Source organism: Labrus mixtus, chromosome 19 (assembly GCF_963584025.1).
Source record: "Labrus mixtus chromosome 19, fLabMix1.1, whole genome shotgun sequence".
NCBI classification, from domain to species: domain Eukaryota; kingdom Metazoa; phylum Chordata; class Actinopteri; order Labriformes; family Labridae; genus Labrus; species Labrus mixtus.
In genome coordinates, this window is record NC_083630.1 from 4,720,403 (window position 1) to 4,738,709 (window position 18,307).

General features: G+C 42.4%; 1 protein-coding gene across 2 annotated transcripts in view; it reads right to left on the reverse strand.

Moving 5' to 3' along the window:
• mkxa (mohawk homeobox a) overlaps positions 1 to 18,307 on the reverse strand; it is a 28,407-nt gene that overhangs the window by 7,360 nt on the left and 2,740 nt on the right. For both annotated transcript variants that reach the window (XM_061064490.1, XM_061064489.1), the window contains exons 3-5: positions 17,068 to 17,227; positions 14,122 to 14,275; positions 10,669 to 11,106 (exon numbers count right to left, since the gene is read on the reverse strand). In XM_061064490.1, coding sequence (XP_060920473.1) covers positions 10,669 to 11,106; positions 14,122 to 14,275; positions 17,068 to 17,227 — 752 coding nt within the window. The remainder of the gene's footprint in view (positions 1 to 10,668; positions 11,107 to 14,121; positions 14,276 to 17,067; positions 17,228 to 18,307) is intronic.

Genomic DNA, 18,307 nt, shown 5'->3' on the forward strand with positions numbered 1-18,307 from the left:
GTTCACCTTCTAGCTTTTTTTCCAAAGAGCTACTCGACTAATCGTGGTACCACACTGATACCACGTCGTAAGAAGACAAAAGTTATTTCCTCAGATTATGTAAATACGACAGAAAAACATGAAATGTGTTGGCCTTGAGTTACAAATAAGTGGGTAAAGCTCATATAATTAATCTGTTAATTAAACAATTTAACAAGCCGTAAGTTTCACCAAGAATAATGCATTTTATTTTATATAGAGTTTATATTTAAGTATATTTTCTAAAAACTCAAAGACGCTTTGACAAAACAACAAAAAGCAAAAACAGGGGGGGGGTTGGCAGTTAGTGGTTGTAGGCAGTGTTGAAGAGATGAGTTTTTAGGGATTTCTTGAAGGAAGTGAGTGTGGGGGAGTCTCTAATGTTTAAAAACAATATGTCATTGAGCAAGGGCTGAAATACCTTTACTTTGTCAGGAATAACAACACACACACACACACACACACACACACACACACACACACACACACACACACACACACACACATTCAAACTTGATAGTTAAAGAAAGGAAGTGAGCTAAGCAGTTATTTCTTAAGCACCAGATGAGAGCCAAAGTGGTCTGCAGCCTCGACAACCTGCTTACTGCTGACCTGTTGCAAATTCAGGTCAGGATGAGAACAGATCATGGAGTCATCGCGCGGCTCCCTTTGATTCATCATGAAGACGGTAAAGATCAGAGGATGAGTCAGGACTCTCTGTCACCACCAGCTGAGTCAGATCTCTGCTCTGGACAGAACATCCACTCACTCGGACTTTCTGTGGAAAAAAATACTCGAGCGCTAGTTGGAGGGACTCCAGATAGAGAGTGAAAAATCTGGCTGTTTGCGTTCACACATGCAGCTCACAGCAAAAACTTTTGTCGTTTTTTTTTTTGGAAGTTTTGTGTAAGTGTGAACAAGATTCAATGGTAACAAGATCTTTAAACTAACTGAATATGAGAGTTGTCTCTTCTTCTACATAGGCCAACCTATAAGATTTTATTAAACGTTTTTGGACCATAACAAAAATCATGTATAATTGTATATGACTGTTCTGTTCTCCACTCCGTTAACTCTCATGAAGCTTACCGGATGTAATGACGCGGCCTAATTTCTGCAGACGTGACTGCATGTGCGGTTAACTTTTAACCAAGCTTGTTTGGTTGGGACCCAAAAAAAGGAGACGAGGATTGCTTTAGGGGATGTCCTCGGATGCCATCTCTGGTCTTGCAGCAAACCAGGCCGCAGTCTGGATCACGAGGTGCGACACAGAGCGATCAGTCACGCTCTGAGGCTACCAGATCCGTCTTTTTTTTATACTTGTTTAATGATCGAGGTTTTTTTTTTATAATGTCAGAAAGAGTCTGTAAATGAAGTTAGAGATGCCTTGGCACTGCACCGCGTCGCTCTCTGCCAACGTTTCTTTTATATTACCCCCTCCCAGCCATTTCTTTTCTGCCGCTCTCTCTCCGTCTCTACGGGTGGTGAATAAGTCTGAGTCTGAGGCCAAAGAACCAAACTGTCAATTCCACTCAGCCAGCCAAAGACATCTCACACGCTGCAAATTTAATGCCTTCTCCGTTTGTCTTGACAACACTTTCATCACTTGAGAAAATATTGAATAATTAGCTCTTCCACTATTAAATAGAACATACGCACAGTGACAGAGCCAGACAGATACCGATCTGCTGCCCAAAAATGTCTCTCCCATCCTCTCTGTGTCTTTCTCTGAGTTTTTGTTTCCATGTCTGCCTGGTAGATGACACACTGGTGTGGCTGCGGTCGGGGCAGATAACCAACATCCAGCAGCGAGGACTCCGCTTTGTGTCTTCCTGCGAGATGGAGAAATAATAACAGTGTTTTCAAGATGCTTAAGTGCTGCCAGGTTGTCGTTGTGTTTACGAGTGCCAGTAAACACAGAGTAATCAGGGCCCCAGTAAAATCAGCCAAAATGGGAAGATCGTCTCGACGGAGAAGTAAATACGTTGTCATGGCGAGCGTGCGAGTGTCTTTCTGATGTCTGTGCGCGAGGGCGCGACTGCCAGGGTGTCACGGACAGACCCAAAAAAAGATCAGGAATTGGAGAATTGGCGTGACAACAGAAGGTCGCAAAGGAAACGATCATCACACCAGATTTAAAAAGAGGAGAGTGATGTCATCAGAGGATCAGGGCCCGGGTTTCCCTGAGCTGAACCTCTGCTGGTCCCGGACTACAGGATGCTCCGTAGTATGCTCTACCCTTACTATCTTATTATACCTGACACCCCCAACCTTAAAAAAGTCAAACTAGCAACCTATGCACAGGCTCAGTCTCTTTGTCTATCTCACTTGCTCGACCACACAGTCTCTTGGTCATATCCCTGTGTGTGTGTTTTTATGTCTGTACCGTAAAACTTCAAAATAAAAGCCCATCCAAATTTAAGGCCCAGTCCCTTGTACTTGCCTAGCGTTGCTATACGTTTTGACAAATGAAGGCAGCTCTCGATTAGAGGCTTCGATGCATTTAGTGTTGAAATAGATTGTGGATCAAAAAAAGGGAGAAAAAAGAAGCAAGACGCAAAAAATGAAGATGAACTACAACATCTGTCCCAGAAAGACAGAATATTGCTCATGAAGCAGGTTTGCATACTGTTTTACAAAGCAGGATCAAATTAGTGATGTGTTTAATGTGTTTATTGATATCTAAGATTTGAACCAAGTTACATATTCTTTCTGGTGTAAATTTGCAATGTCAGAGCCTTCCCCTTTGTTGTCTTTGTTGTGCACGAGTTTTGTTTGAAAATATTTGAAAGCCCATCTCGTAGTGACACCTGTCCCAAATAAAGGCAGAATCATTTCATAGACTGAAGTCAATAAATGCCTGGGCTGTTGATTGAAGTTTTAAGGTATGTAAACATGTCAAGGTTTTTTTCTTTTTGACAAAGTGTAATAGCACCATACTAACTACTGCTAAAGCCAGCAGCTTACTTTGAGAGATTATGTCATTATGGAGCGATTAAAGTAGTAAAACAAGAGAGTTTCTAAGGACAGTTGTTAGAAAAACAAAAATGATTTTGCATGTGACATTGTACTCACTTCCTCTGGAGGCCTGAAAGTGGGTCGTGTATTGAGAGTTGCACAGCCAACAAATAACAGACTTAAAATCATCACATTCTTTGTAAGACTGAAAGCGTCTTGAGTGACCAGCCTATTTATCACAAAACTTTAAGCAGTCAAACTTTCGATTCTCCAGTCAGCCTTCCAAAGATTCATGCCCTCTTTAGGGAAACCCTGAGCGTGCTCATCGCTGAGATGCTGACTTTATGACACCACCGCTTTAACGATGAACAGAGGAGTCTGTTATCGCTGCTTTGACACCACGGGGTAATAAAAAGGGACAAGCCATGACAGTTGTTCCAGAATGAGACTATTACTTCACAGCTTACAGAGTATTATCCTCGGGGGGAAGAACCGCTGCAGTTTGTGGTGAACTAAACACACACACACGTTAGGAAAAAAAAAAAAACGCAAGTAAACATTATTCAGATTTTTAAGTGTTTTCATGTGTTCGAAAATATCTTCTTTTTTTGGGACCTGGAGGCCAAATGATACGTTACAATGCACTCACTGCATCATTATGTTGCAATTCTTCACAGTGGTTGGTTGAACAACCGTCTCGCACTCTTTGGGGATTTCTGTGTGTGTATGTGTGTGTGTGTGTGTGTGTGTGTGTGTGTTCTGTGTCCTCGCTCGGTCACACCTCTGCTCTCTCATTAAACCTCCCTCTCCTCTCCTTCATCCCGTGGGAACGCACAATGGCAGCCTATTGTTCGAGACAAACTCTGTTTTTTTTAAAAATGGAAACAATTTGTGTTTTATACGGACCGAGGCAGAGCGGGGCTCGGTTTCCCTGACTCGGCATGGCAGCTGGGAATCTGAAGAGCTGATTGTGTGAGAGCCTTGTCGTGCTGTGGATTTCAAAAACGATCAGGTTGAGAGAGCACGTTATTCCTCGCTCTTCCACGTCTATGTAAGGCAGTTGAGTGTATAAACACAGTCTGTTACCGCGTCCCCTCAGGATGAACACTGCCTCAGTCTGCTGCTGTCTTCTCTGTTTGCCTCACACCCAGACTCTGTTTAGTGGGCATCAGCCAACATCCCACATATCTTTTTATCCACCTTTCCATTCGCATGAAGCTGCACCACAGCTCAGTGCCAGGATTATTCCTCGCCTCTGCCAACTTCCCCGTCGTTCCCACCATCAGAGCAGCCACACCCAAAGGACACTTCACAGCCTTTCATACACATCACCATCTTTTAGAGACAGAGTGCAAAAATGACGTCATGACTATGTCGTGTTATTTAGGGCCTCTATTTTACCGCCAATGCCTTCACACACACATCAAAAACAGCGATGTGGCCCACAACTTCAAAATGTGAAGTGAGTGTGATGAAGTTTATGATATACCAGCTGCTATAAGGTTTTACAATGCACAAAAATAACTTTGCACTTTTTTTAGTATTTTTTATTGTATTTTAACTTATTAAGTATGGAAGCTATCTGATGAAATGTGTGGTGTTATGTCTGTCTTGAAGCTGTTGTGGCACTGTAATTTCCTGTAAAGGATTATTGAAGGATCTATCTATCTATCTAAACATGCAACATCCAGTCAGAAAAAAAGAAAACAAAGTGGTCAAGTATGAAAAAATAAGTATCATTGGCTTACATTATCAAAATAATTCTGATTAGGGCGCCGGTGGTCTAGTGGTTAGTTCAGTAGAAATGATCAGGTTTGAGTTAAAGTAAAGAACACTATGGAACAAGTGTAATTATGTTACATCACATACTTAAGGCACAATGCCTACCATGAAAAAAGTCAACTCCTTATCCATTGACTACAGGTTCTACACTTAAACCCCATGTCTCCTGGTCGCCTTCATATTGAAACGTTTGCTACTGTAAATATAACAGAAAAACTTGTCTGCAGGAATTTGTTCCACCCAATTAAAGCAGCAAAACACAAAACTGCTGGCCTTATTTACTCAAAATAATCATGGCATTATGAGGCCTATGTGTAATATGGTTGGTTAGTGTTGATTTTTTTGGTTCAACTACATTCTTCTACAAGAGACAGCAGCTGTCAGGTCTCTTTGTTATACAGCTTTTTTTCAGTGTGAAAGTTTGATGAAAAAAAAATCAAATTTTAAAATGCTCTGAGGAGCAGAAATTAAACTCTCATCATCTGTTTAACAGAGTTAGATATTAAAAATACAACTATCTACATGGTTAGACACAACTTAAAGCAGGTGCACTTTAATCCCGGGATCAGTTTGATTGTTTTTTTAACACAAACCCTCAATCGGAGTTAGGCTACGATTCCCAAAGCAGCCCTGTAATAAAGTGAGGTCTAGTCAACTGACCTCAGTCTGGCGGATTTCCCTTTTCTCCCTATCTTTGTGAGAGGAAATACAAGAAAACACACACGTCTCATTTCTTCCAACCACAATCTCTGTCTCTTAGTCACAGCCACCATGCTGTCCTTTCCCAACATGCCACTGCTAGAGAAACTCCACTCAGGATCTGACCTCTCCTCTTTTTGTTCCTGCTACTCTGATTCCTGAAGTCCAACCTGAACCGAGTGAGTTTTGGCAAAAGCTACAGTCTTGGAACAACATCCCTAACCCACTCCTCCCTTTCTCTGCCTTCCCTTTTCCTATTAAACTGTGGAAAGAGCAGATCGTGGCCAGTCTGTCCACATCTCTGGATTCCTCAGATGATGAGGATCATTTATCATTGTCCGGGAGTGGCTCATTGTCGCTGAGCGGCCTCGTGTCAAGCATTGTCTTCTGCACTGCTCTGTGGTTTACAGTAATTCACACCGCTGCTCATCAGTCAGCAAACTCCACATCTTAAAGCAGGCACAACAGCTTCCATCCCTCAACAACGCTGCTGTATAAATCATCACAGTTGGGTTTCTCTTTGGAGAGGAAACAAGAGACACATTAATGGTAAAGGAAATCCAGTTAAATCTTGTTAGGCAAAAATATGAAAACAGCCTTGATAGAAATCTTTTTTTATCACATCCGATCTTTCAACCTTTCTACCTCTAGACCAGAAATCCAAACATTCTTTTTTTTTTTCCACATTAAGGTTACTTTTTCTTCCATTTAACAAGGACGGATCCAGACCTTTCTAAAGGGCCACTGAACTCTCCAGGATTCAATAACAGTCTGGCACACGTTGTGACCTCATTTGAAAGGCCCTCAGTGACTGTGGTAAGACGCTTCTAATTTCTTTTAACGTATTTCTAAGAAAAATACAGGTGTTGAAAAGCACCTGACTTACAAATGAGACACATTTATGCTGTGAAATAAAGATCATTTTGCTGCTTTGTACAACCAAGAATCTTTCTCATGGATACCCTTTGCTTCTTTTAATAGTCCCTTTAATAACTTTTCACATTTTCAATTTGCTATTTCATACAATAGTAAACCTGCTACACAGCATTTTAGAACAAAATCTCAAAAACTATTTGAATATATTTCTGTTGAATTGTATGGATTCATTGATCGTCCCCAGAGGTTGAATGCTTCTGGCTTTGGTGACACGCCTTTGACTGCCACTATGATGTTTACATTTTGGTTTTGAGTGAACTGTCTCACATCGATTGGATGGATAGCAGTGAAATTTGGTACACCCATTCAGATCCCCCTGAGGACAAACTGTTAGCAATTTGGTGTTTCTTTGACTTTTCATGAAGTGTCACCAATGGATCAAAAATAGTCTAATAACCAAATCCAGAATAAAACCAAACCAAATACGAGCAAAACTAATCACATTCCTGCTGGCTCCATTGGTTCTTTTCTTTAATTACTGCAATATAGAAATGACAATTTTAGCATTTAGCATGCACACAACACATTTTGAGAGAGAAAGAGAAATCATGGCAGAGTCAGTTATTGTGTCTACATTTCTCTTCTGTCTCAAGGTACTCTATTTTCATTTTAAAGTGCATTAATCCAGATAGTTATTCAAAACATTATGAGTACAAGGATGCCATCCTGGCTTTGTAAGACGTTATCATTGAAGATGGTGGTGCAGTAATCACATAGTATGCAACATGGCACACATGCTCTCCACAGATAAATCTATTCATAATATTTTCATAAAAAGTACTTTAAATCAAGCAAGCATATATATACTGACCAACTGATATTTTGGCCGTGGACAATCGCGTTCAAATGTTGGAGATATTGCTCTGATTGGCTGCAATTCCCCTCTTAAAGGAGGAAGAAAAAGAAGAATCAAATGTTGTGGTAGTCTAATATATATATTTTTTATATCATTGCTTTTCCACATCAGTAGGATCTTTGGCCACTTTTCTCTCTTCCATCAGGCTTCTTTAGTCAGCTGTGACCAGAGTGCATAAAGGAGCAAACCTGAGAAAATGTCAACCACTGTCAACCTCGTGTAAAACGTCTGACCGAGATCTCTCAGTCTCCATCCGCAGAAACGTTGTGAGTTATTTAGCGTATAATGATCTATATGATATCGGACGGGGCGAAATCTGGTACAGAGCAAGAAGAATAACATGGAGCCAGATTCCTGCCATTTAATATCCCATTAAAGGGTAATTTGGCATGAAACCCCTGGCATGTGTGATGGAATTCTACTGCTCCTTGTGTTCAATGAAATTCCCCACAGGCTTTGAACTGTAGGTGTGTGTGCATGTGGGTGTTTGTACTGGATGTGTGTGTGTGCATTCGAATGGTACATGAGTGTGTGTGTGTGTGTGTGTGTGTGTGTGTGTGTGTGTGTGTGTGTGTGTGTGTGTGTGTGTGTGTGTGTGTGTGTGCAGGAGTGTGTGAGTCCTTTCAAGCCAGCAGAAGTAGTTTTCCACTGGGGTAAATCTACACTCTCCATCTCCTGCCACGTCTGACTGCCCTCTGTAGTCACAGATAACACTGAGAGGCTCAGGCTGCGGCCACAGCGGCCAACTGGCCCATTAATGGACTTTTATCCAATGGGATGATGGTTGCCAGGCACGCCACTTTCGACGGACCAATCAAATTGTTTTACAGGCAGAAATTATGCAAAAGAATGTGCCAAAAGACACCGTTTGTGCGCCTACACTCAAGTTCTAATTCTTCTCCTCTCCTCTGCCTGAAAATGTCAGACATTTTTATCATTGTCAAAAAGAAAGCAGGGGAACATTCTCCGAGTTTAAATCCGATTTATTCCTTTTTTCCCTCTGAATAACTGAAACAAGCAAGATTTATGTGAAATCTGCTACTCGGGGAGCGATTTTTCTGTTCCCACAAAAACATCAGAAAACTATTTGTAAAGGAGGAATGTGTTCACTACCAAAATATTTGGAATGTGCTGCCACGGGATGAAAAACGACGAAGGAAATGATGCAAACCTGAGCTTCTCGATCTTTCTCTGCCTGCCTCTCAGTCTGAGTCGGCAAAATCAGATGTGAAATTAAAAACTCAATTTCTTGACTTTTCTTTGTTTCAGTTTTTTGTACAACTGGGCAATCCCATCTGAGAGCCCCGGCAGGTGTTCGATCCCATGAGTCAACAGCGCCTCGGAGAACTTTCCATGTGTGGAATGAAAAGCCTCTCTTGCATGTAACAGTGTAACACTTCTATAAAGGTAACCGAGCCAGAGGAATCCAAGAGGGAGACGTCAGTGCCAAGAAGTTATATTAACCATAGAGATAAAAAGGTTACTCTATTAAAAACAGCAGGCCGGCCAGGTGAATTAATCCGTTTTGGGGGATTTGTCTTATTAAAGTCTCGGAGAAAAGGGAGTTATAAGTCTCACTTGGTCTATCCATCTTTTCTTTTATTTCTCCATCTGTGAGCCCCAGCAGGTGCTTCAATGTCAAAACGTCCGATGTTCGTTCAGGTCACAGGGTTTCAACTTTTTCGATCAGGAGGACTGTAACCGTCTCAGCCTTCTGATGCATTTCATACAAACCAGATACGTCCCCTCCCTTCCTCCCTGCTTCACACTCAGATAATATGAAGCACATTTGTAGAAGCCTTGAATGAAACACAATAAAATCTGCTCTTCCTCCACACAAAGCCCCTGGCACCCCTCTGTCACTCCATCAGCTACACCTTCAAATCCGCCCCCTCCAGGTCCCGTCTGTGTGCCCAGCAAAAAAGTGAAAACACAACTATTGGTTATGAAGTCAGGCTGAACAAAAGGAGCACTGTTCTCAGCTGAAGAAGAACTTGGACGGATCTAACCTTGATTGTTCACAGATCAGACGGAGAGTGAGCTGAGGAGTTGTGAAAGACTTGTGCAGCATGCAGAGTTCTGTGATTTGTGAGGGCCGGACATTCAATTCACAACTTCTGAAAACATCAGAATCATTTGAAAAAAACTTTTTGTAATGCGATGAGAATATGTCTCAGTTCAACAATGGGCTCTCTGCACGAGTCATTAAAAAGTCAAACGAAGATGACACATGAAGCTGTCAGAGGACATATGTCACATTTTCAGTACGTAACAAAACATCTCTAGAAAGTTTTAACTCTCCAGCAATGCATGCTGGGAGTCTGCTTATATACGTACGATGCTTCTTTTGAAACAATAATATACAAGAACTTTTTGATAAGTGATTAAATTATATCTTTTCATTCTTGATTTTCAGAACACTTTTGTCTACATCTTTACTTTTCTATGTTTAGCTGGTCAAATTTTTATCTTATTGTAAATTTTTCTGTGCAACACAGATGACCTTTGAACCCTTGTAAAGATTGTCTCCTACCAAAACGTGTCAAAGGACAAGAACAGAACATTTTGTGCAAACGCACACATCTAGCAAGATGGGACAATAAAACAGTAGCTTCATCTGGTGTTATCTATCTCTGGAATGTGTTCTTCCTTCTGCAGACGGATTAATAACAGAAAATGACTCTGTGAAGGGAGCAGCACAAGGCCGAACACCTTCAGCTCCACTGACCATGAGAACATCAGCACATTTCATGTGAACTACTAGTGACCCATGTCAGGAGATTCTCCCTTTTATATGTATAAAGACTTTTCTTTAAAGGTGATTTGAAACAGAAATGTGTGCTTTTACATGTCACACACACAGTCTGCAGACACACAAACACACAGCCTGTTTGACCTGCGCCTGCTCTCTCAGCAGGACCTCATGGCAGGATCAAAGGCATGCCAAACAGTAGCCTGAAAGCGAGCATGTTCCACATGGCCTTGTTGTGTCTGGCCGGCTAAAGCCCAGCCAGAGGAGCTGGCTGGAGGGAATTCCTTCTCTGCTCGGGAGAGAAAGCCAGTGTGAGTGTGTGCGCGGTGACTGTACACGAGCTGTGCTGTGTGCACACACTGCAGCTCGCTTTCATCTCTTTACTGCATCACCATTTCAGTAACCACAAGAATCACATTTGGCAATCATTCTATACCAAATCTGTGAAAGTATGGCATTATCAGAGAACAGTTTGCAGCGGCACTGTGATACAAAGAGAAAGGCAGGAGGACGTGTAGGGAGGCAGACAGTTTGGAAATAATGGACCAGCTGCAGGAATTAAAACAAAATGTGCAGATGGAGGGGACGAAAAAAGAACAAAAGTGAAGGATGTCGTGTGTGAGGGAGACGCTCAAAAGGAAAGAATGTAAGAAATGTGGCTCCTTACCAGCCCGATAAACAAAGTTAGCCTCGGCCTCAGAGGAGGATGGCGAGAGCAGCTCGTCGTCATACTCGTTGGAGCTGAAGGAGCCGGAGTGGTTCCTCTTGCGGGCGTCCATGACAGCGTTGGCCACCATGACGTGGCGCAGCGAGTCGTTCAGGTAGCGGTGGAGAAGGCTGCTCTTGTACTTGGGTGGAGACACGTAGTCCTCGGCGAGTGAGGCGGCTTCAGCAGCTGAGCGAAGCCCCGCGCCCATTCCCATCCCCATCCCCATTCCCATTCCCATTCCCATTCCCATACCCATTCCCATACCCATTCCCATTCCCATTCCCATCCCCATTCCCATGGCCATGCCCATGGAGCCCTCTTTCTTGATCACGCTCTGGTACATGGGCTTGTTGAGCTCTTCGGGGCCGCTCTGTGACCTCTGAGGGTTGTCTCCGTCTATAAAAGGGAAAAAAATCAGACAGACAAAAGATTACATGCAATGCAGAAATATTTTGGCAAAAGCAAAGGATGACCGTCAGTGTTTCCCCCAATACTTCTTTCTAGTAATTCTAGTTATTGAAGCAAATTGTTTGCACTTCATTTGATACTTTTAAGTGCCTCATTCTCAGCCTGGACTGCCAAGGAAATAAGATTTGTATCTGAATGGAAAACACCCAGTAAAATAAAAGTAGAATAAAAAAAATCATATTTAAAGTGTAACTCAAAACGAAAGTTTTTCAAGTGTTAGCTATGGAGCTTTTTTTTAACTACACATTTTTTTGGAAAGGTATGTATCTCTGCATCTATTTATTACTTCATACAATTTTAAATTGTCCTTTTTGTGCAATTAACAACTACTCATAATCTCATAATAATAAATCATCACTTTATTTATCAAGCCAATGGAGGCCCCGGGTATATTTAAACCACAGCTAAAATGTTTCAAATGTTCATTCTTGTACACTGATTTTAATAATGACAAGAATCAAACGATGTAATATATAAGATAAACATGGCCATTAACCGTATTTTCTTCAGAGTGTGCTTCTTGAAAGCTTTTCTAGCTCCTGTACATTCATCCTGCCTCTCTCCGAGTCTGGTTAGCTAATCTTCAATCTAAAAACCAGGGTGAGAGCAGAGACCAAGAGCAGAAAGCCCGGCCGAGACCTGTGACGCATTACCAAACCAGAACAGATCGGTAGCCTATTTCCTCTCCATCAAGAATCCAGCACACATTGCCCCCTTTTCCCCCCCTGAAGAAATAAATAATTTCCAGGGTGCTCTGCAGTCGAAGCGATTGAATTAAAACACACATCAGGTCTGTACCTGATGAAAGGAAGGAGCAGGGAAGATAAAACGCTGCACTGAAAAACCAGATATCCTCTGGCAGGAGGGAAATGAGGGAGAAGTTCACTCTAGATACTGTCCCTGCCAAGAAAGTAATTATGTAATTTTGATTCAGTCTGGGCCAAATTAAAATGATGGCTGCCACTTATCAGAAACACATGGAGGTAGCGTACTCGCTCTCCTTCCCTTTGTGATGTCTGAGGTCGAGTCCAGCCTCTCCTCTCAAACCACACAGGTGATAACACATCTGACCTAATGATCACAAGTCAAGGTTCTTTTAAATCTGCTAATAAGACATCCTTTTATCACACCAATGACATCGTGTCCCATCCAGACCCTCATTTTTTATTTCTCCTTTGGATTTAAGACAAAACAAGCCGATTTCAGAAGAATGTTTGCAGAGTCAGTGGGGTCAGGTTTGGCCCCATAAATAGCTCCTGGAACAAAAGCATAGGCTTAAAAACATAATGGAGGGCTTTTAGCTCATGGGTCAGAAGTGGAAGCAGGCTGCGGATAGCTTCATAACCATAATGTGACAGGGAGAAGAGTCGGTGAGATATACAGAGCCTCCGGTGGTACAGTGGCCTGTGGCGGACACAATGCAAACACCATGCACACATTCCTCTGCGAGCCGCAAGCCCAGCCGCTCCTCCTCAAAAATTTAATTAGAGATCACTGACACCACAGCGCTCTTCCTTTCTCTTCATTCTTTCATTGCATGAGCACACGTGTTTTGTATTTTTTTTTTTGTTTCCTGACCATGTTTTCAGTGCTGTCAGTGACTAGAGGAGGCTGTTTCTGTAAATACACGGCTGACAGAGAGAGCTGCTCATTTACAATTGTAGGCTGCGAGTCAGAGGTTGGCTTGGCGGGGTGTCTTAATGACAGCGTGTCACAGCACGCCGGCCTCGGCGTCGCTCGGCTGGCTCACACGCTCACCCATTTTTTATGCGTCGAGAACAAGGCTCTGTGTAGCATCGGCCAGCTTTAAGACGGGCACACGGCGCCTTTGGCCTCTCTTCAGGTCCGAATGCTGGATTAAGATTTCTGGGCACTAGATGTATGATGTAATGGGATTTAGTCCATAACTCTGTGCAAAGGGCATCAGGTTCACACAGGGTGTAGTGACCCATCCATCTTCAAGCGGTTTAGATGTTTTTAATGTGACCAGCAACCAGAGTGATGGATGAAGCTGTTTTCCAACATCGAGTCTAAACACATGTTCCTAAGATCCCATAACGAGCAACCATAATTAAAACTTCACAGATCAAAATCAGATCACTCGCACATTTTTTTTGTGCTGGATATGATGGAGAAAGTGTAAATGCACAGCGACCATGTTTAGTGTTTAGGTACATTCATCCATCACAACACGGCGCCCTGGATCACATTGAACATTTGCCTCCTTTAACTACACGGAGTGTTTGGAACCAAAAAAGAAATTTGTGTAACACAAAATAAAAAAAACACCTTCCATTGAGTTTTCCTGTAATCCTGCATAATCCTCTTTGTGGAGGTTAAAAATAATGATCTTGGCACAACTACTGGACTCAGAACTCGAGTTATTTATGTAACCGACAAAGTAAAAACAGCACTAATTCAAGGTAGAGGATCGGAGCGGATTGTGTTTAATCGAGAGTGTGACGCAACCTTTTGTTTGTCACTGTTTTAAAGGGAACGTTAAGTGTGACATGTTAAGTAATCACTTGACATGTGTTGGGGGACTCAAAACGGAGAGAGAAATTAGAAAAAGAAATGTAGAAATCAGGGCGCTGGGTTAGCTCAGAGGTCAGAAGCAAACACCTCGATGCATCAACTCCCTAAACGGTCTCTTTGATGCATGTCTACCCCACTCTCTCCTCCCCGTATTTACCCTCCTTTTCATCTGTCCCATCCTATAAAGACTAAAGGCCAAATAAATGAAAAATCTGTGCAATAGGGATTAGGCTATCCTGATTTAAAGTCTGTAATAACCGATGCTTTAACCTGCCATTAAGAAAAGATCCTCTTTGATCACTTTCTAACTTACACTATGAACACAGCAGTACTTTTTTTTTTAAAACAAGCGTCTTTTAACTCTGAACAGAGAGGAGAAGTTCCTGCCCAGGTGTCGTGAAGCCGTACCTTCTGAGCAGCTGTCGTCACTGCTGACGCTCAGCCTCTCCGCGTTGCCCTGCACATATTTGTTGTAGAGCTTAATCCGGAGCGCCCAGCTCAGGTCTGGCTGCCGGACCGTGTTCTTCAGTCGCCTCCTGGCATTAGCAAACCAGTTGGAAACCTGAGAGAAAGAGAAGGAAGCGGGAAGACATAGCAAACAGAAACATGTGTTATTGTTTTGAATTCAAACACCTCCACATCCCTGACAAAACAAAGACTATCCTTTATGAAAACGTCTGCTCGCTGCCGGCCATCCGTCTCATTCAGAAAAACCAGGAGGGACTCGAGGAGAGAGACAGAAAACAGAGTCGGATTGCAGAGCAGCTCTCTGAAACTGAGCTCTAAGAAACATCCCAGGCGCTCCGGGGAGAGACGTCCCAGCATGCATCTCTTCTGCAACAACACCATGTAGAAACATTTAACACCCAGAGCGTTAAACCGCCAGCGAATGCAACGTTTCATTTACTAATGTTCTGAACGAGATGTACGTTCACTGTGCTTATTCTGGACTAGTGCAGCCTCGCTCCAATAATACCCTTTTTTTCCAACAGCGTCTTCAAGATGCAATAAAAAAAGACACTTGAGCCGCCGCTCTTCCTTTCACTGGGAAGGGAGACCATTAGATGTTATACTAGAATAACTTTTCATGCTCAATAGACATCAAGTGGCTTATGAACAGGCTGTGACGGGGCCTTATGCTAGAGTACTTATTTTTCTGATCCCTTCTTTCTGTATCGTGTTTCTCGTTAACTAAGACCATCCCACATGCTTTTTGTCTCCAGCCCAGTGCTGTGGCGCACCGAGGGGAAAGACGGCATCTTGTACATGTGGCTTGGCTTCAGGGGAGGCGAGACAAGGCGAGATGTGGGCGGCTCGCTAATGAGGACTGGAGGAAAGATGTGCCGTCAATGGAGTGAGAGAAAAAGAGAAAGGGGGGGGGGGGGATTATGATCCACACAGATGATACCCAGAGATATTAAAAAAAATGTTGCATCACAGCCGCCAAAGCTGCTCTTTCAGCCGTGCTCTGTCTGTCCCGTCTGAAGCGTAGAGGAGACAGCATGCAGGGATTACAACAGGGATGGAGAGATGGCACAAACTTTTTGAAATAATCACAACATTTACATGGAAAAAAGGGGCTGTTTTTGCTAAAACATGACAGATTTAGTTGTTTTAAACACCTGCTGCCAGGTGGGTGTCTCCAGGGAAAAAGCACAGGAAGTGATGCGTTCTACGTTACTGGCAGCAGCGGCTGGTTTGTTTGGACTAAACAGTGGAAGATATGTGTAGTTCATGGCCTCCTACAACGAGGAGGAATGGCACATACGGCTGCTACAAAATGAAACGCATATTAAATAATTTGATGGTAGCATGCATTTATACAATAATTCTAATTTGTACGATTATTTTCATTGTTGCTGTTTGTAATTTGCTACTGTGTCTCTGTCACTTTTGTGGTGTTCTGTTGGTGCTGTACTGAACTGCATGTAGCATTTAACCAAGGCAGGTTTCTCCTTAAGGACAAAAACAGTACATTGTCATTTTCCTCTTTTAAAAGAACTTATAAGACAAATCATTTTCATGCTGCCAGATCTTAGGGTGAGCCTGTTTTCGTTTTTTTTTGTCTGAAAATGTGTCAATATAGAAATAAATTAAACTTTTCAATCATTTAGAAATGAAAAAAAAGAGATCAAAGCTACATTCTCTCACATAGAAGAAACTACAGACACTTTCATTGAAACCTTTTTTTACCATAAACATGTTGAATTGACGACCAAATGACTCACCATAAAAACAAAGAAAGTTAAAGACTAACAAATGTGCCCACTGAAGACTTCTTTTTCAAGATTAAATTTGGTAAATGTAGCCGCCTGTACAAAATCATCTTCTGACCTTAGACCCTGCTGCTGGTATTTGGGTGTCAGTCTCAAAAGTATGCGTGTGTGAGGCTGTGTGTGTGTGTGTGTGTGTGTGTGTGTGTGTGTGTGTGTGTGTGTGTGTGTGTGTGTGTGTGTGTGTGTGTGTGTGTGTGTGTGTGTGTGTGTGTGAGGCACCCTGCTGTCCAACACAAAGCATTCCTCTGCACTCTGCTCGCCCTCAACAAAACAAACAGCTCCATCAGGCTCCCAAAATGAGAACCAGATTAAGCAGCGTGGCCGACGGCCCGAGGAAGCCGCCGCAGATGCTGTGAGGCCGTATCAGTGACCTTGTCAAACAGATGATACTGTACACACACACACACACACACACACACACACACACACACACACAGCTGCAAGGGCCTGACACAAAACACACACACACATTCACTGCCGGGTTTCCCTATCAGTGGTCTGTTTGTCAGGTGCTGAAGTCAAGATGTTCACTAGACTCTCGAGTTATCAGAAGAGGGGGCAAGACAACTAAAAGCACATGTTAATAACTGCAACACAACAACAATCTGACGATGGATAAAGATTCATGTGAAAAAAAAACACTTAAAATGACTGTGATGGAAGTGATCAAGAAGAAATGTTATTCAAGGTGATAAATCAAGAAGGCTGGAAACCACTGACAGTTATAAGTCTGCATTTAATTTATGACTGCAGCTATTTTTTACATTGGAGTGAAATTAAAAAAATAAATGCCGTTTGTAGGATTTGGAAGAAGGTAGAAACAACATTAACCATCCCTGCAGGAGAGCTGTAAAATAAACATCTCAAGATGTAAAAACACTTTCGACTCGCAGCCTGTTAATCCCATAACAACTCCAGTTTTCCAGACCTGATTAGACAGAAGCTCAAATACTGAGTGCGAATTTCCCCTTGCTGATCACACTCATACCCGCAAGAATGCTTAGAAATACCTCTCACTTTTATAATCAAATCAGCTTTGATTTTTTTTCTTGAGCTGCAAAAAAAAAGGTGCACTCACCTGGACTAGGGTCATTTGTGAGCCGAGGGCCAGCAGGATTTTTTCTGTCTTGGTGGGGTAGGGGTTGTCTCGGTGCTTGTAGAGCCACTGTTTGAGCGGCCGCGCCATGTCCTGCAGAGCCTGACGCTTGTGTCGCACTTTGCCGCCGCTGGGACGACCTCTGTGGAGAAACAGGTTCACAGATGTCAGACAGAAATTATAAGACAGTAAAATCTAAACCTGGAGGGATTTTTTCATCTCTTTAGTTGATGTTTTCCGTTAATGTATAACCTGCCAACACATCAACAAGCAGCGTTCAGACTTTCTTTTAAGGTGTATGGTGTAGCGTTTCTGTTTTTCAGTGGTTCATTATACAAGGATAAACTGTCAGCTAGCAGTTTAGATTAAATTTCCCCTTCTCCAAATGAAATCTGGTTTTAAAGCCATAAAGAGAACCTGAATTATGTTGTTTGTTGACGTAAACCAAACCAGTGGAAACCTGAGCAGACCGGCATGTTGTCTGAATTTGTGAGTCATGACACATAAAGTGAACACTCTCTACAGTGTACAATTTTCTCACCCTAAGCTGCAATTAGAGCAATGGATTTTGATTAAAAGAGAGAGAGACATGGAGACAAAGCAGGAGAAGGAGAGAGAGAGAGTGGGAAGCAGGGCCAGGGGAACGGCCAGTTTATTTTTCGGTGCGTGTCCCACAAACCGCCAACACGTTGCAATGAAACAAACAAAAACATTTGAGCCGGGTGGACAGTTTGGCCAGATGAACACTTCACACCCCGGAGAAGTGGACCAAGAACAATGTAGCTGGGTCAGAGTCACAGCCAAGCCTTCGCCCAGGGGACTGACCGAGAGCTGAAATTATACTTCTGGTTTTTCTTTTACAGAAAAAGAGCTGTTACACATGTCCAGAGAATGGTGTAAAAATATCACAGCAGAATATATACCGTGGGATTGGGATGAAAATACAAATACATTTATTCCAAAGTCCCAACTCAGCAGCTCAGTAATGACAATTTAAAGCTCTTCTTAAGACGTTGTGATGAAGATATTAAAGACAAAATCACCAGAAAATATCATGAAATCATTATACATGTATAATGAATAAATGTGTATTTTTAAAGAATATTTAAATGTACTTCTGTGGCAGTCTGGTGATGATGTGATGCTGTGAGGGTCCCAGTCTCACCTTCCCTCCAGGTTTTAGGAACCTGTAGATGTCAGTATGGTGCTGTGCTCTGCTTCT